The sequence below is a fragment of the Medicago sativa genome, chromosome 3 (genome assembly GCF_051527215.1).
Source record: "Medicago sativa cultivar Bolivia chromosome 3, Bolivia_mono, whole genome shotgun sequence".
Classification (NCBI taxonomy): domain Eukaryota; kingdom Viridiplantae; phylum Streptophyta; class Magnoliopsida; order Fabales; family Fabaceae; genus Medicago; species Medicago sativa.
Window position 1 is genome coordinate 5,027,775 of NC_140751.1, and position 27,893 is coordinate 5,055,667.

At 35.1% G+C, this 27,893-nt stretch overlaps 1 protein-coding gene and 1 pseudogene across 1 annotated transcript; one reads left to right on the top strand and one right to left on the bottom strand.

Moving 5' to 3' along the window:
• Nucleotides 1-2,307: 2,307 nt before the first annotated feature.
• On the top strand, nt 2,308-3,483 carry LOC146935116 (F-box/kelch-repeat protein At3g23880-like). Its single transcript, XM_085757597.1, has one exon. The coding sequence runs from the start codon at nt 2,308-2,310 to the stop codon at nt 3,481-3,483; it is 1,176 nt and encodes a 391-aa protein (XP_085613723.1).
• A 9,327-nt stretch (nt 3,484-12,810) lies between these two features.
• On the bottom strand, nt 12,811-18,992 carry LOC146935117 (uncharacterized; annotated as a pseudogene).
• Nucleotides 18,993-27,893: the final 8,901 nt, after the last annotated feature.

Sequence of the window (27,893 nt, forward strand, 5' to 3'; positions counted from 1 at the left end):
AAAAAAAATTGTATAGGTGTTAGTTCAAGCACCTGAAACTCGTAGGTGTTTGTAATGGATACCAACAACAATAGTTCAAGGACCTGAAGAAAAAAAACAATCAGTAAACTCACTTGTAGGTGTTAGTTCCCTCTTATATTATATATAAAAATAAAAATCTAAGCATAAGTAAAAAAACAATAGTATATGTGTTTGTCAAACCTGAACAAAGAAAAATCTTAGATCAAAAGAAGGTTTGAGTTTCAATTTTTGCTCAAAATATGTGATTACGTGATTAAAAAATTCTCCTTTATTTATAGTTAAAAAAAACTGAAGCCTTTTTTTCCGCAATGAAAAAAACTAATTGAATAATATGGTGCTAAAAGATTAGATAGTAACTAATTGAAACTTCTTTTCCTAAAAAAAAAGTTATATTTAATGGATAGTATTGAAAGTATTTTTTTTTTTTTGAAGGAGGATAGTATTGAAAGTATCATATATAGTTTGTTGAGACAGTTTGACTACATAAAATATTAGGAATTAAATATAAAATTAAATAAAAATATTTCAAGTCCTGAAATATTATTATTAAAATCAAAACGCTACTGATTAATAATATTAAAACGAAAAGGACTTGAAAAAAATAGTATAGGTGATAACAGTATAGGTGATTAATAATATAAAAACGCTACTGTTGAAACGAAAAGAAAAAAAATAGTATAGTTGTTAGTTCAAGGACTTGAAACAGAAACAATAATATAGGTGTTAGTTAAGGACCTGAAACTCATAGGTGTTTGTAATGGATGCCAGCAACAATAGTTCAAGGACCTGAAAGAAAAAAACAATCGGTAAACTCACACGTAGGTGTTAGTTCCCTCTCATAATATAAAAATAAAAATCTAAGCATAAGTAAAAGAAACAATAGTATAGGTGTTTGTCAAACCAAAAGAAAGAAAAAACTTAGATCAAAAGAAGGTTTGAGTTTCAGTTTCTGCTCAAAATATGTGTTTATGTGATTAAAAAATTCTCCTTTATTTATAGTTAAAAAAAACAATTTGAAGCCTTTTTTTCCTCAATGAAAAAAACTAATTGAAACTTCTTTTACTAAAAAGAAGAAAGAAAAAAAATAAAGTAAGATTTAATGGATAGTATTGAAAGTATTATATATAGTTTGTTGAGATATTTTGGCTACACAAAATATTAGGAATTAAATATAAAATTAAATAAAATATTTAGTGGATAAGATCAAAAGTTTGCTGAGATTTTTATGTCAAATAAGATGTTAAATAAAATATAGAAAAAATATAAAAATATTGAGAATAAACGTGGAAGCGACACGTGGCATAAAAAACCTTACTTTATATATATATATATATATATATATATATATATATATATATATATATATAGACACACACACTTACTTTTTCATTATCCTAATTGTATCCTTAAAAAAAATTTCTAAAATAAAGATTGTTGCTGATGTCTTTAAAAAAAATTAGATTATATTTCTTTGTTATATTGTTGGTGTCATTGAAATATATAATCATGGTTAGTTTGGTTTGTTATAGTAACTTGAAAGCAACAAATATTTATATTTTTAGTTTTTCCCTAAAAAAAAATTATATTTTAAGTTTAATCAAAATCAAAATTTAATAAAATAATACCGTTCATGATTTTTATTCTTTAGCACAATAAAAAGAACGGAAAGACTATGTGCTCGTCTTTTCGCTATTAATTAGAAAAAGATAATAGATTGTAAATTGCTTTTAACTCTTTAGATATTTAGAAGTTGAATTGAATTATAGAGAAATTTATGTTGATTGAGGTTATAAAAAAGATTAAGTTAGTGCATTTTATCGGATGAGTTTGTTTTAATTTGGTTTTAAGAGAGAAAAGTTAGGGGGAGGTTGAAGTAAAAGAAACAAAATGATATACTTTTGATGATGTGTCAAAAAACTAAGAAACAACCACGCTGTAAAAGATTAAGTTAGTGCATTTTATCGGATAAGTTTGTTTTAGTTTGTTTTTAAGAAAGAAAAGTTAGGGAGAGGTTGAAGTAAAAGACACAAAAGATATACTTTTAGGATGCGAAGAGTTAAAATACAAAGTACCCATATTGGTTAAAATAGTAGCTATTTAGGTTAAAATAGATGCGTCAAAACATTAAGAAACAACCACGCTATTTAGGTTAAAATACAAAGTACCCATATATACACATATAACTATCCCCTCTTTTGATACAAAGTACCCATATATACACATATAACTATCCCCTCTTTTGTTACTTTCTCATCAATCGTTGTCTGCGCTGGTTACAGAAGTCCAATGGCCCTAGGTAGCGAGGGTGGCGACAAGCAAAACAACACTATTTATTCTCAAATCTTCGCGAAGAGGCGACAATTAACTGGAACCCTAACATCACCGTCACTTCACATGCTGCCGCTGCCCACTCTTCCTTTTGAACTCATTGAAGAAATCCTATGTAGGTTACCGGTGAAGCTCCTACTTCAACTTCGATGCGCTTGCAAGTCATGGAATTCTCTAATCTCCAATACCAAATTTCAAAAGAAACACCTTAATCTTTCAACCACACACACCCTTCACTGTATAAGCAGCTACTCTTACAAAGACGTCCTCAAGTCTTACCCACTGGACTCCCTCTTCACCAACGTCACCACCACCAACATCGGACAACTCAAGCATTCTCTTTTCAATTCTGTTTATTTAGTTGGCTCATGCAATGGCATCCTCTGTCTTGCTGTTTATTATGCAGAATCAGATTTGATTCAGTTTCGACTGTTGAACCCTTCCATTAGAAAATTCAAGGAATTGCCCCCTGATGAAAATTCAAGAGAGCGACTACCTCTAAGGGAAATTATGATGTATGGCTTCGGATATGATCTTGTTAACGATAATTACAAGGTTGTGTCTGTTTTACGTGTATGTGAGTGTATCAGTGGTAATTTTGTTAAGAAAGATGAAGTGAAGGTTCATACTTTGGGTGCAAATTCATGGAAAAGAATTCCAATGTTCCCTTTTGTTGCTGTCCCTATTCAGAAATCTGGCCAATGTGTGAGGGGCACGATTAATTGGTTGGTTTCTAAAGATACTAAGAAAAGTCAATGTTTTATTCTTTCTCTTGATATGAGGAACGATTCTTACCAAAAGGTTTTGTTGCCCAATGATGGTAAGGTAGATGGATGTTCTTTGCACTTGAGTGTTCTTAAGGATTGCTTGACTGTGTTTTGTGGTGATGATGTTTGGGTAATGAAGGAATATGGAAATAACGAGTCCTGGACTAAATTGTTCACTATTTCGTACAGGCCAGCCTTTATGAAGGCAATATATATTTTTAAGGATGAACAAGTGCTCCTCAAGCCTAAAGAGGATTGGTCAGGCGACTATATTTTTAACAATTGTAGGGATGGTACTTCGAAGAGTATTGACTTTGAAAACACCCCAGAAGTCTGTGTTGAGAGTTTAATATCGCCTTGTTCTTAATGCTAGTTTGTAGATGAGGTGCTATGTCCCTTGAGCATGAAATCTAACTGGAACCTATATGTTAATTTACGTTTATGATATTTATTTTGAACTTGTTCTGATTATTGGTTACTTAATGAATCATTGTTATCCAAAGGTCATTTGAATTTGCAGCTAAAGAAATTGCCATAAGTTTCATTTATTTCTTTGTTAAGAGGTTTTTATTCTCTCTTCATGAAATTGACTGTATATAGTTCAGAATCATGCATTCCTTTAGATTGAGGTTAGATTTTCTAAGATCAGCAATAGGACATAGATGTTATTATGTCAAGTCTATAATATTTTTGATGAAATGTTTGCTTTGAGCTACACGAATCACTCAAACTTCATGTAAGCCTGGTACGTTTTTTGTGCATGGTAAAGTTTTGAAACTTTTTCTGCATAAATTTTGCTATCCTTGCTGATATAAATATGTTTTGAACTTTAACATGGTGTGTTGGAAATATTTCAAATGTTGGAGTCTTATATTAGCTGCTATCCTTGTTAAATATTGATTGACCTATGTATTCAAGATATTTCCCATAGTAAATAGAACTTTTGTTGTTATTAAAGATTATCCTTAATACATGCTAGTCAGTATCAAGAAAATTAAGTCCTATAAAGATCAGCGAGAGATGTCGTAAAGTAACTCCAAATAGGTAAGAAATTTCAAGTAGTTGTGCTATTCAACTTTATAGTTGAAGCTAAAATCTGTATAGGCTAGAAACTTGAAATAGCTAAGGCATGTTTTAATGTCGAAACTAATTACTTTGCTGCCCATGAGAGTTAGGAAGCAAGTGTTAAGAGACTAACGGGTTGGTTCTTCCTCCTCTCATGGATTTTAAACAGAATGAAATGTTCTTCTCTTTTTGTAGCTATGCACTCCAGTCACAAGTGCTACGCTAAGACACTGACCAAATTGGCGAAGGTGGTGAAAGTAAAACAAAAATCCCCATGATTCTATAGCAGCTTTAATATCAACTCTTATGTAAGTATATGAAAGAAATGTTATATAACCATCCTTTTTTGTTTGATTTGGTTGCTGATGAACCATTTTAACTTCAATTTTGAGTCTTGGCAGTTCTAACAAATTTATGCTACCAGCAACATCTAAAGCAAAATCAAATATAATCTCTGCATCTTAAAACATATGTCTGCAACTTTCAAACCAAGGCTGAACATCACTTCTGTTGGCATTATTTATAATTAGGAAGCTTCATTTGAAATCATAATGTTAAGGATGAAAGAAGAAGTGTAATTGTTTTTTTAATAATAAGATTAATTGTTTATAAATATGCTGATTGGGAGTATATGCCAGAATATTGAAAATAGTAGCTACCCTTCATTCTCCAAGGATTCTTGTACAATAGATTCTTTGTTTTTTGATCGTATCTTGTTAAAATTTCAAATGCAGAATAGTTGATTCTTTAAGCTACAAACAAATTAATTTCTCTCCAAATTCCAAATGTATAGATCTAATTAGGGTCTGTCCTTTGTGGTTGCCCTATTATATAATGCATCTATCAATATGATAACTTGATTGTACTCCCTCATATCTCAATTATCCACAAAAACTAATTGACTACGCATCAAAACTCTTAGATGTTATTCAAATCCTTGCATCTTATCACCCTTTCGCTTGTGTGACATACTCATAAGATCGTAGGGCTTTGCTTTGTCAACTTCATATAGCGTTTTCTATTCTATGTCCAGTCATGCTCTCATCGCGGGTACCTGTTTGTTTCACATTCTTTTCCGTTGTCTCTAATAGCCTCCTCAACGTTGTCTCGGGCTGCTAAAAGTGATGTCAATAAATAGAAGGATGGGCAGATCTTTGTTTTTGACGACAAAGAAAAACACAAAGGACTTTCTGCGTGCTTAAGGAGTGTGATTGGAATGATTGTGGCAAAATTGAGTTCCAAGCCGCCCCGTCCAAATTCACAATGGCATCTTTGTTCTGGTCACTCTATCAGTTTATGGTTTGAGATTTAATGTCCTTGTTGGTATTTTTTTGGTTTTACTATTATTTTATTTTTCAATCTTTGTAGTATTATTTTTAGTTTACGTCAAGATTCTTTTTACTGAAATGTCCGAGAATGACAACCTTGCAAATTTCTTGTCAGCAAGTTGTTACAATATGAGCGAAAACAGGCAAATTTTATTGGCTTTTGAAATGTTTTTGTGCAACCTTAAGCATGTTTTTGGCTTTCTTAATAATCTGTATTGACGTCAAAATGCTGATGGAAAATGTCTCAACGTATGGTTACTTTTAATAAGAGGTGCAACACAAAGACTTATCTTTATTTTGTCATTTGAATTAAGATTATTTTTCCATCAATTTTTTTAAACCAAACACATTAACAAAAAACTACCAAAAAATGACTTTGTTAACTTCCAACATCTCTTCACATTGGATATACTTATTGGCCCTTTCTAGTTGATTGCTGAATTTGTGGGGTGCTTTGAGGTCAATAATCTCATTGAAATGGTCCCTTCAAGAGTGTTACTCTGAGTATCATCTTGTCATCAGTGTTCTTTACTTGAATGGCCTCTTTGTTGAATCTCTTAATATAGGCTCTATAGTTTTCTCTTTCTTCCAGCGTATTGCTTTGAGGTTGTCCATTGACTAGGGTTGCCTTTTGAAAGCGGAGAACTAGATCGTGAAACTTATAGAGTTTGGAAAAGAAATCAATGAATTTGGGTCTCAAGCCTTTGAATCACGCCATTTCACCCTCTCCCTAGTGTCAATGTGAACAATTTTCACTTCATTTGGCCCCGAGCATTGCCAAAAGACAACAATGTGTCAACTATTTCAACAATTTGCACTTCATCGGAGCCTGAGCATTGATAAGGACGTTCATCTTTGCACCTGGAGCGCTCGGTGAACGACCATCTGAGATGGATATGTCGCGATAGGGAATCAGCGTTGTAACCACCAAGGCACCAACTTTTTCTTTATACCTTAACCTTTTACTTTAGACCAAAATCGCAAGATTGAAAAAGTTAGGGGGTCAAAAATATACCATAATCTTTATAATAACTAATATTGTTTGTATTATTTTCCTAAAATATGAGTACTATTTTGATATGGTTAATGTAATTTTTATTTGATCGTATGACTTATTTAAGAACAATCTTTTATTATGGTATAACTTATTGGTGGTTGTTATAGTCAGTATGACACGTGCATTGCACATAAGATATGATACCTTGTTGAAAACCGTGACCTTGAAGAGAATGTTCCAGCTCAAAAGAAAGTCAGAGATGGACTCAAAATTGAAAATGATGAACGTCTTGGACTTGGTGATTGTAGTATAGGCCTTGGGTTGAATTAGTTAAAATATATATCATTAACAACTACATAATGATTTTTTTTATATATTTCATATATAATGATTTTTTTTTATATAGGTATATGTTCATTGCCTTTAACAATATTTTATAGGGTTAATGGTGTTTTACCCCCAGTAATATAAGTCATTTCCGATTTTTCCCATGTAAATTTTTCTTTTTGATTTATCCCCTGGAAAAAAAAATTTGTTTTTTGAATGACCTATTAGGGGTATTCCAAACCAAAAAAAATTACAGAGGGGAAAACCGGAAATGACCTATATTATATTACAAGGGGTAAAGCACTATTAACCCTATTTTATATAATAAATTTTTTTTTTTTGCGGGGATTATAAAAATTTGTTGAATACACGAAGGCATGAAATCATTGACACCAATTTATTGAAATCTAACACTTTTCAAATTATAAAATCCGAAATATCCAAAAAAATCTTTATGTTGTGCTGATTAATAACAAATTTTGTGTTCTAAGAAATTTATGCTACCACCAACATCTAAAGCAAACATCAACTATATGTTGTGCTGATTAATAACTAATAGTATTTTTCAATCCAAAAGGCTGAACATCACTTCTGGTGCCATCCTTCAAAATAAATAATAAAATCACTTCTGGTGCCATAATTTCCTATTAGGAAGATTCATTTGAAATCATAATGATATATAGTTGATTGAAAATAGTAGCAATCCTTCATGATCTAAGGATGCTTGTACAAAAGATTATGAGTAAATTACACCCCCCTCCCCTCAAAGATGCTTGAATTACACTCTCCTCCGCTCTTATGTTAAAATATACACTCCCCTCCCTTGAAAAGTAAAATTTATACTCCCCTCCCCTATAAGATGCTTGAATTACATCCCCCTCCCTTAATAATTAAATATGGACTACACTTTAATCTATTTTAACATAAATAAATATTTTTATAATATATATTAATTTTAAATCACCATTTAAAAAATATAAATTCGTTTCGTTATAATCTTTTGTTATTAATTTTATAATTTAGAGTATAAAATTCACTTTTAAATAACCATACTTAATCGACTTTAGTAATTTTTTAAATATTTTAATTTTATTTTGGGTTGTTTCATATTTTATAATAGGGTTTAGAACTATATGTTAATGAAATTGTGAATAAAAAATAGAGAAAGATATGTATTCAAAATTTGATTATATTAAAATGAATCCGCAATACTATTTTTCTTTGAAGTGTGTTAGATTATTTTTTTCCAGATTATTAGAAATAAAAAAAAACTATTGAGGGACTAAAGCGTAGATTTTAACTTAAGAGGAAAGGGAAATGTAATTCAAGCTTCTCTCAAGGGAGGGGAGTGAAATATTTTCTAATATATTTTGAATAAGAGGGGAAGGGAGTGTATATTTTAACATAAGAGGGGAAGGAAGTGTAATTCAAGCATCTTTGAGAGGAGGGGATTGTAATTTACTCAAAGATTATTTGTTCTTTTTTATCGTATACTATTAATTATAATGCAGCTATTAATATGCTAACTAGAATGTATTCACTTGCAAAATTGGCTTCCAAGCGACTCCCTCTAAAGTCAACATGACATCTTTGTATTTTGGTCACTCCATCAGTTTATGGCTTGAGATTTAATTTGCTTGTTGGTTTGAGATTTAATTGGGGTGCGACTGAGAGAAGTCTATGTGTTGTAAAAATCTCACATACTAATAATTATTTGGTTGTCGGTTTAGACAGCGGTCGTGGTTTTTTCTCCGGTGTTGGAGTTTCCACATTATATTCTTGTATAGTGATTGTGTTTATTTTTTCTTTTTCAACCATGTTATTTCCTAAATAGAGGTATCAAGAGTTTTGGTTCCGTGAGATATCACAATTCTTAGTATGCTCTGTGGTTGCAGCATTGTCTGATCTTCAACTTATTAAAGTGCAATGAATTTTGACATAGAGAAGTTTAATGGCAGAATCAACTTTGGTTTGTGGAAAGTACAAGTTAAGGGTGTGCTGATACAATCAGGATTACACAAGGCGCTTAAGTATGGAATGTCTGGTCATTTAAAGAGAAGTTGTCTAGGTGGAGAAGTACCTGAAAAGGACTCTGAGGCAAGTGCTAGCATTGTCTCCCTAGTTTTCGGAGATGATGGTGATCTTATCTAGAAGATAAAGTGTGTCCTTATGGTATTTCTGCTTTACCATGCAAAAGGACAAGTTATTGCTAGATGATTCAGAACAACACACGGGCATTGGTTGGCATTGATGCAAGGTATGTGGTGAGATATGTCAATGGCTGAAGAACTTCCTGAAAGTCAACATGGGAGTTGCACCAAAATCTTTCGGCAAGGTTTCGACGTGAAGAAATTTTTGAAATGGTTTAGTTTCAAGTGAAGTATACTCTTTATGGTGAAGTATGATTGTCAGAATAGACAATGGAAGTGGAAGATGAAACTCTTAAAATCAAGGTGGAGATTGTTGGGTTTGATTGTCAAGTTTCTTGAATAAAGAAGGAGGTGAAAAAATAATAGTTATTGGAGAAGTCCTACATCACTTAGTTTCATGAAGCAAGGGGAATACCAAGGCTATATATTGAACCTAAGTTCTTTGTTTTTAGATGCACTAGTCAGTAGCACTTTAAGCTTATATCTGACTTAGTTTAAATATTTTCTTTGTGATAGTGTGGTTGTACTGGGGCATTGGGTGAAAGTCGGAGAAGTCTAAGTGTTGTTAAAAATTTCACATAGTAATAATTCTCTGGTTGTTGGTTTAGAAAACGGTCGTTGTTTTTTCTCCGGTTTTGGAGTTTCCACGTTATATTCTTGTGCAGAGGTTGCGTTTATTTTTCTTTTTCAGCCCTGTTATTTCCTAACAACAATTGTTGGGCTTCAAGTGTAAGTGATTATGTTCCACATCGACTAGGAATGGAGTAAATGTTGGATATATAAGAAAGGGGACCCATATATCTTATGCGTTAAGGTTTTGGGGTAAGATTATGGTGTCTTAGTCTCTTATTGGTCTTGGATGTTTGGTCCATTGCCGCTCCCGGCACTCCCCGAACTCCCCAACAACTAGTATCAGAGCCCTGGTTAGGCTCGGTGGGGAGAAGAAGCAGGATCGTGGTCCGTTGCCGCTCCCGGCACTCCCCAAACTCCCCAATAACTAGTATCAGAGCCATGGTTAGGCTCGGTGGGGAGAAGAAGCAGGATCGTTATAAATATACTAACTTTTCGTTCTAGTCCCTCTAAAAAAATTCATCGACTTTTAGTCCCACAAAAGTCTTCCATTTTCACTTTTGGCCCCTCCTTTAAAAGTAAACTCATGTAGAATTCATATTTTTTTGGTCCGTTGCCGCTCCCGGCACTCCCCGAACTCCCCAACAACTAGTATCAGAGCCCTGGTTAGGCTCGGTGGGGAGAAGAAGCAGGATCATTATAAATATACTCACTTTTCGTTCTAGTCCCTCTAAAAAAATTCATCGACTTTTAGTTCCACAAAAGTCTTCCATTTTCACTTTTGGCCCCTCATTTAAAAGTAAACTCAGGTAGAATTCATATTTTTGAATAAAATTTTGCATAAAAAATTATAATATTAAAAGAATCTCACCCAAAAAAATATATATTTTTTTAACAAAACATGAATTTTTATATTTTTGAGCGTTAAATCCTTGAAAAAATATTTTTGGACGTTAAAAATTCATATTTAATTCATTTTAAAATTCAATTTTTTTTGGACAAATTTTTACAATATTCAACACATTTCTGCAAAATTTCAATAAAAATTACATGAGATGACTTAAAAATAGGGACCAAAAGTGATTATTGAAAATTTTATAGCGACTAAAAGTCGAAGGAAAACTTTAGAGGGACTAAAACAAAAATTTGATATATTTATAGGGAACAAAAACATATTTAACCTAATATTTTATTGTAATATTTTTTAATATCGTAAAGAGAAATTTAACTTTCCTCTAACCTCTTTAATCAAAATTGTTTTCAACCAATACTCATTTACACCTTGTGATATAGATTTGAATGTCAAAGTGAACAAAAAATAACTTTGTTGTATAAAAAAAAGTATGTTAAAAAAACAAACTTTAGTTTTTTAAATAGATAACATTGATTAGTTTTATCGAAAAAGATTAGAGTAATTGACAAAAGATATAAGTGAGAAATCATATCCTTAAATATAAGAGTAAATTACACTTCCCTCCCATCAAAGATGATTGAATTATACTCTCCTTCCATCTTATGTTAAAATGTACACTTTTCTCTCCTCTTATTTAAAACATATTAAAAAAATATTTCACTCTCCTCCCCTAAAAGAATCTTGAATTACATCCCCCCCCCCCCCCCCCCCCCCCCCTCTTAAGTTAAAATCTACAATTTACCCCCTCGATATATTTTTAATTTCTAATAATCTGGCAAAAAAAATAATCTAACACACATCGAAATAAATAGTATTGCGGGTCTATTTTAATATAATCAAATATGTGAAAATAATTAACATATAGTTTTAAACCCTAGTATAAATATATTTTTAAACCCTATTATAATCAAAATTTAATTAACATATAGTTTTAAACCCTATTATAAAATATAAAACAACCAAAGATAAAAATAAAATATGTGAAAAACTACCAAAGACCATAAAGTATGGTTATTTAAAAGTTAATTTTATACTATAAATAATAAAATTAGTTATCATTGACATTTAAATCATAAAGAAATGAATTTATTTTTCTTAAATGGTGGTTCAAAATTAGTATATATCATAAAAATATTTATTTATGTTTTTTTTAACAAGAAAAATATTTATTTATGTTAAAATAGATTAAAGTGTAGTGCTTATTTAATTATTAAGGGAGAGAGTTGTAATTCAAGCATTTTATAAGGGAAGGGAGCATAGATTTTACTTTTTAAAGGAGGAGAGTGTATATTTGAACACAAGAGAGGAGGGAAGTGTAATTCAAGCATCTTTAAAGGAGGTGAGTGTAATTTACTCTAAATATAAATGTTAAATCTGCGGTGAAACGACACTTCTCAAAATTAACCGAGGAATAATATACCACAAAAAGTTAACCGAGGAATAATATACCACAAAAAGGAAAGTAGAAGAAAGAACCACGCTGCTTAGGTTACAACTAGACCTCTACCCGAAGAAGAAAGAACCGTTAATATTTATACAGTTATGTTTAATAGTAGATATACTTTAAACATAGAGTTTTTAATATATTGGTACGAATTTCTTAAAAAAAAATATATTGGTACGAATGTCTATTATATTAGTTGTGAGTTCAATTTATAAATAATAAACAATAAGTTACATGTAATATTCGTCATACTTTCAATTCAAAAACATGTGAAGTAGAAGAGAGGTGGAATCGTGAAATTAAAATAAAAGAAAAACAAAACAAAAACAAAAGCATCAAATTAATATATGGAAAACATGAAAGCTCCCAAAGTACATATTCAAAGGTATACAGTTCTCTTTTGGTGAGTGACCATAAATATTATCCTCTTTTTATTGTCTCTTCACCACTTCCTTTGATATGCCTCAAAGTTGCGCACAAAATTTAGTACATTTTCATTTTTTTACTATAACACATATCGTCCCTACAACAAAAGTATATAGGAAAATCATAATAAAAGAAAATAATAATTTGAGATAAGGAAGACTAAACAAAATTAATAAATAAGGAGGGAAAAAATTAGGTTAATGTAATATCCCGCCTGTCAGTGTCGGAATATTACCGTCGATCGTGCCATAAGATTAATATAAAGGAAAGTAAGTTTATGGAGAATATTATTAAGTGATGGCAGTCAAATACGAGTTAAGTCTCAGAGTCGTATTTAACACGCTTAAGACAAAGGGTATTTTGGTAATTTCACGTCAAGGGAGTATTTAATTGTTTTGGGGCCAAATATCTTCATAATCTTTATTCCTTTCTCTCTCTAGGGTTGGATTTGGGAAAAATTGCTTTCCCTTCTCTCTACTCCCACGCCTCCTTCTCTCTTTCTTTCCCTCTATCCTTTCCAACTTCTTCCATCCATGGCAAGGCTTCACTGTAACGCCCCGTTTTCCCGACTTAAAAATTTCATAAAAATTATCAGAGTTTATCAACATAACAGAGCATCACATACATCAATACATCATTTAACAACAAATATAATAATGGAGAATACTATTTATTTAATCAACCTGTCTTTATAAAATTCAATAGTCAAAAGCAGCGGAAATTTAGTTCACAACGTCACATAAAATCTTTGGCATAAAAGGCCACAACTTAACATCTCAAATAGCCTTCATAAAATGTTCAACATTTATTGAATAAAATACGTAACAAGGAAAACAAGCATCAGACAATCCCCATCCCGTTACGTATCAGAGCATCCTAGACGACATGATGTGAGGAGTCTACTCACGAACACAGCTAGTCTTTATTACCTGCACATTACCCACGGTCGAGGCAACATATATGCAGAAGGGGTGAGATTTCACATTCATTAAAAACAAATAATAATTCATAAAAGATAATCAACAACATATATCTAACATTAATATCATCATTTAACATCATTATAATTATTGTGACAGCATCAACAGCAACAAGGCAGCAACATCATCACAACATTCATCTTATTATAATTTATGATGACTCTACAATGCAACAACAACATCAACAACAACAAAGACAACATCAACATGCATGTGGTACCATCAGGGCATTAAGCCCCCATCGCTAAGGTCATATTTGGACCGTCGGGCATTAAGCCCCCATCGCTAAGGTCATAAGAATCTGTCAGGCAATAAGCCCCCATCGCCGACTATGCAACAACTCGACTCTAAATGCAACAATCTTCATTTTTAATGTTAAATTAATTAACAAATAATTCACAAAAACTCATTACATTAAAACAGCATCACTGGAACATCATAATTAGCAGCATCATCACTAATATAACATCAGAAACTAATTCATCAAAGATACGGGCGAAAAGACACAATTTCGCACAACATCAGGTCTGTACTGCACTAACTCGCAGTGGCGAGCTAAACAACTCGCAATGGCGAGCTCAACGGGGAAGCTGGCAGTGGCGTACAACATTGCTCGCAGTTGCGATCTAAGGGGTTACTCGCAGTTGCGAGTAGGATCACTCGCAGCTGCGAGCGATGACAGAACAGGGTTCTGTCGCAGCTCTCATCTCTCATTTCAGCACATAAATTCTCACCTCCCAGCCCTCTAATTCAAGACCAATCGACATCTAAACGTGTTCTATGACTAATTAACATCTGTCTACATCAAATTACATAACAATTCACTTAAATCTTCCAATTTTAATGATTTTTGGGCCTAATCCCAATCCCTTAAACCTACAACAATTGACTACTTCCTATGAATCAAAACTTGTTAATAATGAGAGTTAGTCTCACCCTTACCTTAGATTATGTTTCTGAAATCCAATAGCCGCGTTCTTCGTCCTTTAGGGTTCTCTCTGACTTCTCCTCTTTCTCTCTTCTTTTCTCTGTTGTAAGCGTTCTAATTTTCTCTCCCAATTACAGACTTTTATTCTTTCCCTAATTTCTCTTCTCACCACAACTTACTCTTTCCCCTATTAATTTAATTATTTCTACTAATAACAATATTCCTTCCCCACTTAAGAAAATACTTATATTATTAACATATCTTCTACCAATATATATATAATAATTCACATATTATTCTAATAAAAACCATAAATCACTTAAATATTAATTATGAAAAAGTGGACGTTACAACTCTCCCCCAATTAGAATATTTACGTCATCGTAAACGTACCCTGTTCAAACAACTCTGGGTAAGATTCCCGCATCTTACTCTCCAACTCCCAAGTCAAACTTTCACCGGCTGCTCCTTCCCAATCAACCTTCACAAGAGGTATCTCCTTGCCTCTAAGCCTCTTCACTTCTCTATCCTCTATTCTCACCGGTAGGGTCTCGATTGTAAAGTTATCCCTTACCTGCACATCATATCTTGGAATCACATGAGATGGATCCGGCACATACTTCTGAAGTTGCGATACATGAAACACATCATGCAAGTTCGAAAGATGTGGTGGCAAACCCACCCTATAAGCAACCGTTCCGACCCTTTCTGAAATCTGATACGGACCAATAAACCTCGGAGTCAACTTCTTTGACTACACCCGTCACCGGAGTGACTCTCAAAAACACATGGTCTCCTTCTTGAAACTCAAGATCCTTCCTGCGCTTATCATGATAACTTTTATGTCTATCATGTGACTCTTTCATCTTTTCTCTAATTAACTTCACCTTCTCGGTAGTCTGTTGGACAAGTTCTGGTCCCAATACCACACTCTCACCGGATTCAAACCAACACAACGGAGTTCTGCATCTCCGACCATACAATGCTTCGAAGGGTGCCATTCCAATACTAGCATGGTAACTGTTGTTGTACGTGAACTCTATCAGAGGTAGATAACTATCCCAAGTTCCACCTTGCTCAAGCACACAAACTCTCAATAAATCCTCCAGCGACTGAATTGTCCTTTCCGATTGTCCATCCGTCTGCGGGTGGTACGCTGAACTTAACTTCAAATTAGTGCCCAAGGCCTCATGCAAACTCTTCCAGAACCTCGATGTAAACCTCAGATCTCTATCCGACACAATGCTTGATGGGACACCATGTAGTTTCACAACATCTCTAACATAAATCTCTACTAACTAGGACACAGGAAAAGTAATATTAATCGGAATGAAATGAGCCGACTTCGTCAATCTATCTACGATCACCCAAATTGCATCATTCCCTTTGTTGGTATTCGGCAAACTCGTCACAAAATCCATGGATATACTATCCCATTTCCATTCCGGAATCTCTAGCGGTGTCAATAACCCAGCAGGTTTCTGATGCTCAACTTTCGACTTCTGACAAGTCAAACATGCATACACAAATTGTGCCACGTCGCGCTTCAAACCAGACCACCAAAATATTTTCTTCAAATCTTGATACATTTTAGCAGCTCTTGGATGAATACTCAAACTGCTTCTATGGCCTTCTTCAAGGATCATCTTCTTCATCTGATCATTATCAGGAATACAAATTCTTCCTCGAAGCCTCAACACCCCTTGGTCATCAACCTTAAAGTCACTGTCTACAGCAGGATCGATTGCAACCATTAAATCCACCAACTTCACATCCACTTTCTGCGCCTCTCTGATACTATCCAGAAATTCATTGTTGATCTTTAACATCCCCAATTTCACACTCCTTGGCGACATTTCACAAACTAAACTCAAGTCTCTGAACTGTTCAAGCAATTCCATCTCTCTAACCATCATTGCCGACAAGTGTAAAGTCTTCCTACTTAAGGCATCTACAACAACATTGGCTTTACCCGGATGATAATTCAAACTAAAGTCATAATCTTTCAACAATTCGAGCCACCTTCGCTGTCTCATATTCAATTCCTTCTGATCAAACAAGTACTTCAAGCTCTTGTGATCACTAAACACCTCAAATCTCGAACCATACAAGTAATGTCTCCAAATCTTAAGTGCAAATACAACTGCAGCTAATTCAAGATCATGAGTAGGGTAGTTTTGTTCATGAGTTCTCAACTATCTTGATGCATATGCAACCACCTTACCATCTTGCATAAGTACACCTCCTAAGCCCAACTTGGACGCATCACAATACACTACAAAAGGTTCATCAGGTTTCGGTAAGATCAAAATCGGAGCCGTCGTCAAACGCTTCTTTAACTCATTAAAACTGTTCTCGCAATGAATATCCCACACAAAGGTTTTACCTTTACACGTCAACTGCGTTAACGGAAGTGCTAACTTAGAAAATCCTTCAATAAATCTTCGGTAGTAACCCGCTAAACCCAAAAAGCTTTTAATCTCTGTAACTGACCTCGGAGTCTCCCATTGTGATACCGCTTCAACTTTAGATGGATCAACTGCAATACCACTACCAGAAACAACATGGCCAAGAAAACTTACTTCCTTCAACCAGAACTCGCACTTAGACAATTTAGCATACAACTTCTTTTCTTTTAGCACTTGCAAGACAATCTTCAAATGCTCAGCATGTTCTTCCTCCGTCTTAGAATAAATCAGAATATCATCAATGAACACAACCACGAAGCGATCCAAAAATGCATGAAAAATGCGATTCATATACTCCATAAATACGCCAGGTGCATTACTAACACCAAAAGGCATCACCTTATATTCATAATGTCCATATTGCGTCCTAAAAGCCGTCTTCTGCATATCTTCATCTCTTACTTTAATCTGGTGATAACCCGACCTCAAGTCAATCTTGCTGAACACACGTGCACCCACTAACTGATCCATCAAGTCATCAATTCTTGGAAGTGGATACCTATTCTTTATAGTTACTTTGTTCAACTGTCGATAATCAATACACAACCTCATACTGCCGTCTTTCTTCTTAACCAGCAACACTGGAGCTCCCCAAGGTGAAACACTTGGTCTAATAAACTTCTTGTCAAGTAGATCTTCTAACTGTTTCTTCAACTCAACCAACTCAGAAGCTGACATACGGTAAGGTGCCATAGACACAGGCTTCGTTCCCGGAACAAGATCAATAGAAAATTCAACTTCTCTTTCTGGTGGCACATCAGGAATTTCATCAGGAAAAACTTCAGGGAAATCGCACACTACTTGTAACTTATCGATCACTGCTTGATTCTCCAAAGATAAGGATGCCATCAAGGAAAACATCAGGATTCCATCGCGTTCTAGCTGCTTCAGCTGCTTAGTAGACAAAAACTCCGCTCCGCTTTCCTCTTCAGCAGAAGAGAAACGCACCGACTTACTAAAACAATTAATGAGGACATGGTTGTACTCTAACCAGTTCATACCAAGAATCACATCCATTCCACTCAAAGGTAGACATACTAAATCAATCTCAAAATCACGATCGAACATAGACAGAGGACAACGTAAACAGACGAGAGAAGTGGTCACCGAACCCTTAGCTGGAGTTTCGACAACCATTTCTCCATTCATATCAGACATAGAAAGGCCCAACTTAGAAACACAATCAAAAGAAACAAAACAATGTGTAGCACCAGTATCAATAATAGCAACTAAAGGAGTGTCATTGATATAGCAAGTACCTCTGATCAAACGATCCTCATTCTCAGTCTGAGTGCCAGTCAAAGCAAAAACCTTACCTCTGGCCGGGGTCTTCTTTGGTTCAGTACACTGAGCAGAAATATGTCCTTTCCCACCGCAATTGAAACAAATAGTGTCATCGTGCTTGCATTCTGCAACTGTATTCCCTTTGACACCACAACGATAGCACCCTCTCCCCTCAGTAGCACCACAAGCATTACTCTTGTGACCTTTTTCTCCACATTTGTAACAAACAATCCCAGCAGGAGTCTCATTCTTCTTAGGCTTCCTCTCATCATTCACTCTTTGCTTGCCCTTATCAGCTGGAGTACTATAAGGCTTCCCACGATTCTGTTGCTGCTTACCCTTTCTCTCATTCATAATCTTATAATGAGCCTTCGAATCATCTTCATAGATTCTGCACCTGCTCACCAACACAGAAAAGTCACGGATCTGTTGGTAACCAATGGCTCGCTTAATATCAGGACGCAAACCATTCTCAAACTTGATACATTTAGAAAACTCAGCATTGTCTCCAGTATAGTGTGGATAGAACTGAGCCAGCTCCACAAACTTTGCCGCATACTCTGTCACCGACATGTTTCCTTGCTTCAGCTTAAGGAACTCGACCTCTTTCCTTCCACGAACATCTTCAGGGAAATATCTGTTTAGGAACTCTCCCTTAAACACAGCCCAAGTAATAGCCGCACCACCTTGCTCTAATTCAGGTAAAAGACTCACCCATCAGTCATCAGCCTCCTCAGATGGCATGTGCGTACCAAAACGTACCTTCTGATCATCAGTACATTGCATAACCCTGAACACCCTCTCAATCTCCTTGAGCCATGCCTGTGCTCCATCAGGGTCGTACCTTCCTTTGAAAGTGGGAGGATGATTTCTCATAAAGGCCTCCAACATCCTTACGTCAGCATTAACACCAGCACCAGCATTTGGTTGTTGTCCTACAGCTTGGGCTACAGCTTCCAAAGCAGCAGCAATTGCAGCATCATTTCTTCCAGCCATTCTAGTCCTCTTGTAACAGATAAGGTTTGCAGCCTCCAGGTCTACTCTTCCTTACTGCACAACACACAACGTTTAGAATACCATAATAATGGTATTCCAATTGCTAAAATGACACAACTTGACTCACTACTTGGCCGGACGGACCGACCTGCTCTGATACCAATTGTAACGCCCCGTTTTCCCGACTTAAAAATTTCATAAAAATTATCAGAGTTTATCAACATAACGGAGCATCACATACATCAATACATCATTTAACAACAAATATAATAATGGAGAATACTATTTATTTAATCAACCTGTCTTTATAAAATTCAATAGTCAAAAGAAGCGGAAATTTAGTTCACAACGTCACATAAAATCTTTGGCATAAAAGGCCACAACTTAACATCTCAAATAGCCTTCATAAAATGTTCAACATTTATTGAATAAAATACGTAACAAGGAAAACAAGCATCAGACAATCCCCATCCCGTTACGTATCAGAGCATCCTAGACGACACGATGTGAGGAGTCTACTCACGAACACAGCTAGTCTTTATTACCTGCACATTATCCACGGTCGAGGCAACATATACGCAGAAGGGGTGAGATTTCACATTCATTAAAAACAAATAATAATTCATAAAAGATAATCAACAACATATATCTAACATTAATATCATCATTTAACATCATTATAATTATTGTGACAGCATCCACAGCAACAAGGCAACAACATCATCACAGCATTCATCATTTATTATAATTAATGATGACTTTACAATGCAACAACAACATCAACAACAACTTAGACAACATCAACATGCATGTGGTACCACCAGGGCATTAAGCCCCCATCGCTAAGGTCATATTTGGACCGTCGGGCATTAAGCCCCCATCGCTAAGGTCATAAGAACCTGTCAGGCATTAAGCCCCCATCGCCGACTATGCAACAACTCGACTCTAAATGCAACAATCTTCATTTTTAATGTTAAATTAATTAACAAATAATTCACAAAAACTCATTACATCAAAACAGCATCACTGGAACATCATAATTAGCAGCATCATCACTAATATAACATCAGAAACTAATTCATCAAAGATACGGGCGAAAAGACATAATTTCGCACAACATCAGGTCTGTACTGCACTAACTCGCAGTGGCGAGCTAAACAACTCGCATTGGCGAGCTCAACGGGGAAGCTCGCAGTGGCGTACAACATTGCTCGCATTTGCGAGCTAAGGGGTTACTCGCAGTTGCGAGTAGGATCACTCGCAGCTGCGAGCGATGACAGAACAGGGTTCTGTCGCAGCTCTCATCTCTCATTTCAGCACATAAATTCTCACCTCCCAGCCCTCTAATTCAAGACCAATCGACATCTAAACGTGTTCTATGACTAATTAACATCTGTCTACATCAAATTACATAACAATTCACTTAAATCTTCCAATTTTAATGATTTTTGGACCTAATCCCAATCCCTTAAACCTACAACAATTGACTACTTCCTATGAATCAAAACTTGTTAATAATGAGAGTTAGTCTCACCCTTACCTTAGATTATGTTTCTGAAATCCAATAGCCGCGTTCTTCGTCCTTTAGGGTTCTCTCTGACTTCTCCTCTTTCTCTCTTCTTTTCTCTGTTGTAAGCGTTCTATTTTTCTCTCCCAATTACAGACTTTTATTCTTTCCCTAATTTCTCTTCTCACCACAACTTACTCTTTCCCCTATTAATTTAATTATTTCTACTAATAACAATATTCCTTCCCCACTTAAGAAAATACTTATATTATTAATATATCTTCTACCAATATATATATATATATATATATATATATATATATAATAATTCACATATTATTCTAATAAAAACCATAAATCACTTAAATATTAATTATGAAAAAGTGGACGTTACAACTCTCCCCCAATTAGAATATTTACGTCATCGTAAACGTACCCTGTTCAAACAACTCTGGGTAAGATTCCCGCATCTTACTCTCCAACTCCCAAGTCAAACTTTCACCGGCTGCTCCTTCCCAAACAACCTTCACAAGAGGTATCTCCTTGCCTCTAAGCCTCTTCACTTCTCTATCCTCTATTCTCACCGGTAGGGTCTCGATTGTAAAGTTATCCCTTACCTGCACATCATATCTTGGAATCACATGAGATGGATCCGGCACATACTTCTGAAGTTGCGATACATGAAACACATCATGCAAGTTCGAAAAATTGCTTTCCCTTCTCTCTACTCCCACGCCTCCTTCTCTCTTTCTTTCCCTCTATCCTTTCCAACTTCTTCCATCCATGGCAAGGCTTCACTGTAACGCCCCGTTTTCCCGACTTAAAAATTTCATAAAAATTATCAGAGTTTATCAACATAACAGAGCATCACATACATCAATACATCATTTAACAACAAATATAATAATGGAGAATACTATTTATTTAATCAACCTGTCTTTATAAAATTCAATAGTCAAAAGCAGCGGAAATTTAGTTCACAACGTCACATAAAATCTTTGGCATAAAAGGCCACAACTTAACATCTCAAATAGCCTTCATAAAATGTTCAACATTTATTGAATAAAATACGTAACAAGGAAAACAAGCATCAGACAATCCCCATCCCGTTACGTATCAGAGCATCCTAGACGACATGATGTGAGGAGTCTACTCACGAACACAGCTAGTCTTTATTACCTGCACATTACCCACGGTCGAGGCAACATATATGCAGAAGGGGTGAGATTTCACATTCATTAAAAACAAATAATAATTCATAAAAGATAATCAACAACATATATCTAACATTAATATCATCATTTAACATCATTATAATTATTATGACAGCATCCACAGCAACAAGGCAACAACATCATCACAGCATTCATCATTTATTATAATTAATGATGACTTTACAATGCAACAACAACATCAACAACAACTTAGACAACATCAACATGCATGTGGTACCACCAGGGCATTAAGCCCCCATCGCTAAGGTCATATTTGGACCGTCGGGCATTAAGCCCCCATCGCTAAGGTCATAAGAACCTGTCAGGCATTAAGCCCCCATCGCCGACTATGCAACAACTCGACTCTAAATGCAACAATCTTCATTTTTAATGTTAAATTAATTAACAAATAATTCACAAAAACTCATTACATCAAAACAGCATCACTGGAACATCATAATTAGCAGCATCATCACTAATATAACATCAGAAACTAATTCATCAAAGATACGGGCGAAAAGACACAATTTCGCACAACATCAGGTCTGTACTGCACTAACTCGCAGTGGCGAGCTAAACAACTCGCATTGGCGAGCTCAACGGGGAAGCTCGCAGTGGCGTACAACATTGCTCGCAGTTGCGAGCTAAGGGGTTACTCGCAGTTGCGAGTAGGATCACTCGCAGCTGCGAGCGATGACAGAACAGGGTTCTGTCGCAGCTCTCATCTCTCATCTCAGCACACGAATTCTCACCTCCCAGCCCTCTAATTCATCACCAATCGACATCTAAACGTGTTCTATGACTAATTAACATCTGTCTACATCAAATTACATAACAATTCACTTAAATCTTCCAATTTTAATGATTTTTGGACCTAATCCCAATCCCTTAAACCTACAACAATTGACTACTTCCTATGAATCAAAACTTGTTAATAATGAGAGTTAGTCTCACCCTTACCTTAGATTATGTTTCTGAAATCCAATAGCCGCGTTCTTCGTTCTTTAGGGTTCTCTCTGACTTCTCCTCTTTCTCTCTTCTTTTCTATGTTGTAAGCATTCTAATTTTCTCTCCCAATTACAGACTTTTATTCTTTCCCTAATTGCTCTTCTCACCACAACTTACTCTTTCCCCTATTAATTTAATTATTTCTACTAATAACAATATTCCTTCCCCACTTAAGAAAATACTTATATTATTAACATATCTTCTACCAATATATATATATATATATATATATATATATATATATATATATATATAATAATTCACATATTATTCTAATAAAAACCATAAATCGCTTAATTATTAATTATGAAAAAGTGGGCGTTACATTCACCATATGATCTTTCAAGACCCCATAATCATATGAAGCTTGGGGTGAGTTGTCTTTCTCTTTTCCTCTACCAATCCTTCCTAAATCTTCATCCTATTTCTTGGTAAGTTTCTAGACTATGTTTCTTTATGGTCTCATAAGCTTAAGGAAGCTTAGATTTTGTTTGATTCTCAACTTTTCCTTCTCTCCATTGAATTAGGGTTTGGTTCTTGATTAAAGAACTAAGGTTTGGTTGCTTGAACATGAAAAGGGCTTGGGTTGAAGAACTAAAGTGAGGATGGTGACTTTTGGAAGCTTTGGAAACAAGGAAAACAAGCTAGGGTTGGTTATAAAGGGAAGATGATGCTTGCTTGAGCTTGAGGCTTGGCATTGCTTTAAGAACTTGCAAGGTGAGTTCCTTAGATAGTTCCCACCCTTGGTATTATGTGTTTAAGCTTGTAAGGAAAAACTATATAACTTTTCTAGGGTTTATGTGTAGAAAGTTACCCATTTTCATGCCACGCATCTTTATACTTGTGAATACTTTGTCAATGGTTGTTTTACAAGTTCCATATGACTTCTAGTACCATGATATGCCTTGGGATGTTTTGTATTGAGGTTTTTGGGCTTAAAATACCACTTTTGCATGTTCTGGACTGTCATTACTCGCCACGGCGAGCTATTACTCGCCACCGCGAGCTAGAAGGCCGAACAGAGGGTACCACTCGCCCCCAGCTCGCAACTGCGAGCAGCTACTCGCCACGGCAAGCAAGCTTACTCGCGAGGCGAGTGAACAGGGCACAGTGCTCTGTTTGTTCGTCCCACGTATTGTTGGCATGTCCCGGCTCAAGTTTCTTCAAGTAGTCTTTTTATAAAATAAACCCCTCAATACATGATTCCAAGGCATGGTTTTTAAACATGTTTTCTTGATCATTTAACAAGTATTTGTAGTGTATAATTAAGCATGGCGTAAGAGAATTATGGCATGAGTGTAACGAGTAGCAATCAATGTCTAATGCGGGAATGAACTAGAGCCTCGACTAGTTGTCGAGAACTAGCAAGTTAAGCAAGAATCCTTAGGATGTTAAGACGCGAAGTGTAATCTCTTCGCATATGATCATGTATGTTTAGTTAGCACATTAAGCCATGGATTGATTAGTCAATCTCTCCACTAAGAATAAGAACGTATAAGCTAGAACAAGTAAGAGTTTACCACTAATCGGTTCGATTAAGGTTCCGAGGTAAACAATCAAGTATGTACATGTTTAACTTATGTATACGACAAGACCATGACAAGTATAAGTAGGTGGCATGTCTCTTGCTATCCACATCAGGGGGATACAAGAGGTTCTCGATCTAAGGGGAACGATTCAAGCCGTAAGTGACCCGTATGTCACTCAAATTAACAAGACGTAGGTGCTCGTGTCTCTTGTTATCCACGCCAGGGGGATACGGGAGGTTCTCGACCTAAGGGGAATGGTTCAAGCCGCAAGGGACCCGCACGACACCGAGGGAGTCCGATGTACGTACATCGGTCATGTATGGGATTGTTCTCGGGGTTACTCCACCCGGGACTATCCGAAAAATGAACCAAGATAATAATGTTTGTTCAACGCTAACATAATGAATAATGAACTTAGACACGATTATGTATTATATGGTTATGATCATGAATGAACTCATGTATGATATGTTTAGTGCAGGTTATGACTAGATCAAGTAAAGAATGTAATGCCGATGACGTTCTTAGGTATCCCTAATCGTCCGGCTTAGGATTGGGTCATGATTATGTTACATGAAGACCTCGATGCGTTTATCGTATCTTGGCATAGTGGTCTTAGGTACCCATGACCGCCATGACACATAAGATTATAGTAAGCCTATAACAAGTAAGATGAAGTTAAGACGGTCCTAGTATGCACCACCGTCTAAGCATGCAAGTCCCCACACACGTATAATCAACCGCCAGGTTGTAAAGTAGACACGTGGTGACCGTAGGTTTCCCTTGAGGTTGCCTACAGCCTAGGATTAGGTGGAACTCTCTGAGACATTATGTCTCATCCCAATCCTTATTTGTTTCAGATAAGCAGGATGGACGTCAAGCTAGTTGCCGAATGGATGATTCAACAAGTGTTCGTTCGTACCGTTGTAGGATGAGATGGACGTTCAAGGTTGCATCTTTCATGTTTTGGACAAGTTGAGCTATATTTTTATGTACGAACACATTTAGTTGTATAATGTATTCATTCGAAGTATTATTGTTGTAAATTTTTAATGTATCCAATACTAAATTAACGCTCCTGCTAGACTTTCTAGATACGTCTGGTATGGGTGTTACAGTTAAGTTGCTCAGACTTAACAAAATTAATAAAGAAGGATAAATAAGGATTTAGAGTCAAAATTTTAGGATAAAGTTGTTGCAAACTTAATAAGGGATTAGTGGAGGGAAAAAATTAGGTTAAATAGCTGCAGACCTAACAAAATTAATAAATAAGGACTAGACTGATAGACGTTTGGCAAGTGCACCAAATACTATCGAAGTAGTAAAAATATCGATCCCACGAGGACTGTTTTTAACTTCAATAATTCAATTTCGTTATATAATTAGGATGTGTAAAGTTTATTTTGTTTTGCCACTAGGCAGTAGATTTAGTTTGATTTTATGAAATCAAATAAAAGAGAATAGATTTGATTAAGATAATACGAGAGAAAGATGAGATCAGATCCGTCGAATCCTCTAAGTTCCCCTAATTGGTCTACTGCACCTATTTGTTATGAATCCTTTTCTAATTTACGATGATTAACAAAATAGCCCTAATCAATCCCTTGAGTTAGGACCCTCTTCTTAAACTACAGCCCCTAATTCCTTAGGTGGTCTAATAATTCTTGAAGGTTTTACCGAACGTTAACCTATTATCACTAACAAACGATTATCTATTCCTAGACTAACCCTGTTTATTAGAACAATTCAATTAGGTCTAAGTTGAAAGCCATGGTCAGTGGTCATTCATTCTCACAAAATCAAGTTATATGTGATCAAGATATAAAAAGCATTAAGAACAATTGAATTGAATAAACTAGAATTGAATTCATAAACAAAATAGAGTTTCACAGCAACATGTGTCAATTAGGGTTACAAAGATTCATCTCGGATCTAATCTCTAAGAGATTTAGCTACTCATAATCGAGTTTACAAATAGCATAATCAATGAAATAATTAAAACATACATGAATTGGTAAAAGGATGAAGAAATCGCCCTTCTAGCCGTCTCCGATGTCTCAAAATCGCACTTTGCTCTCCAAAATCGTAACCCTTGTTCTTCAGCTTGAGTGCAGTATTTATAGAAGTTATGGGCCTGACCCATCAAAAAATCGCGCCGCGCCTTGTATTATGGCGTGCCGCGATTTCCCTCAAACAGGGAGGATGTAATTTTGCTTCAAAAATCGCAGCACGGCTTGAAATTGGCGTGGCGCGATTTCCTTCGAACAGACTTCAAATTTTAAGCTTATTGCACTCCAGAACAGTATAAATTGCATGAGAACTCTATCAAAATGTCACAATAAGTCCCTAATATTACGTAATGACAGGATGTCATCATAGACCATTGACCTGTACACGGGTCATACAAATAAAAATATAAAGCGCTAATATGTATGTAAATAGTTTAGTTGAATGAATATAATAGTATAATTCAATTCATAATATTAATTGCCACAAACGTTTGGACTGTACCATATTAAAATATTTCCATGACATCGACCCTGGTACCGTAACATAACATATAAATTTAATGGCATAGTTTATTGAAGAAAAGAAAATCCAAGGTCTATCGACATATAAATTGTACCAATATGCAATAACAACAATACTACAAAACAAAGTCCTACACATTATGGAAAACTTCTCTGTAGACCACATTTGATGTCACATCAGTATCTTGGTCATCCTCATCATTGATCAATATATTTAAACCATCCCTTGAAGTAACCCTTGATATTTTCACGGTAATTAGAATTTTTTTTACTAAAGAACAATTGATTTCTTTTTTTTTGGGTTGACCATTGATTTATTTTTCAGATAATCACCATTGATTATTTTACGTAAGGAAAAAATGTCATTATCTACTCTTTTTCTTTGGTTACATCCTATTTTTTTTAAAGAATCTACTCTTTTTTAAATAAACCGTTCAGCTATCGTGCGTCTTTTGTTTTCAGTTTTCTATTCCTCTTATAATTCTATAATAATAAAATTTTAAAAGAAGAAAGAATAAGGAAATAGCAGGAGTAAATTATTAAGAGCTTGCAGCTATGAGGGTACACGGGAAATAAGCAAATAGCCAATGTTAACACAGGCCAGAAAAAAGATAGGAGTGTCTGCCAAAGTGGACGCCGTTTTACAAATGTCCATGCAAAAAAATTTCCGATGGTAGTGACCATAAATTATGAACATATAAAATTTTACATTTTAATTTGCTTAACCTTTGAACAGAGGAATATAGTGAGCGCATGTGTTCAACAGCGTTGCTCCATCAATTCAAACATATAACACTGATAAGGTTGTAGCTTCTATAAGCTTTCTTCCACTGATAAAAGTTTTTGCATCTGTTTTTTTGGATGCTAATTTTTGGACCAACATTTTAATTGCTATGCTAAAGAATATTCTGAAGAATTGAGCGTTGAAGGCTGCATTAAAATAACGAGCATGTATGCCAGCATATATAAAATTTAAAGGCCGGACACATTTGATTTTGTTATGGAAAATATGAAAAGAGTAATTTCATTTCTCTTAGATGAATCAGTTGATACAAGGAGTATATAGAGATACATTGCTCCTAATTACAAGCTACTCACAATTATTCATTAAG

Bases quoted from the DNA above. Each gene is read 5' to 3' on its own strand.
- LOC146935116 (XM_085757597.1), top strand. From the start codon at position 2,308: ATGGCCCTAGGTAGCGAGGGTGGCGACAAGCAAAACAACACTATTTAT.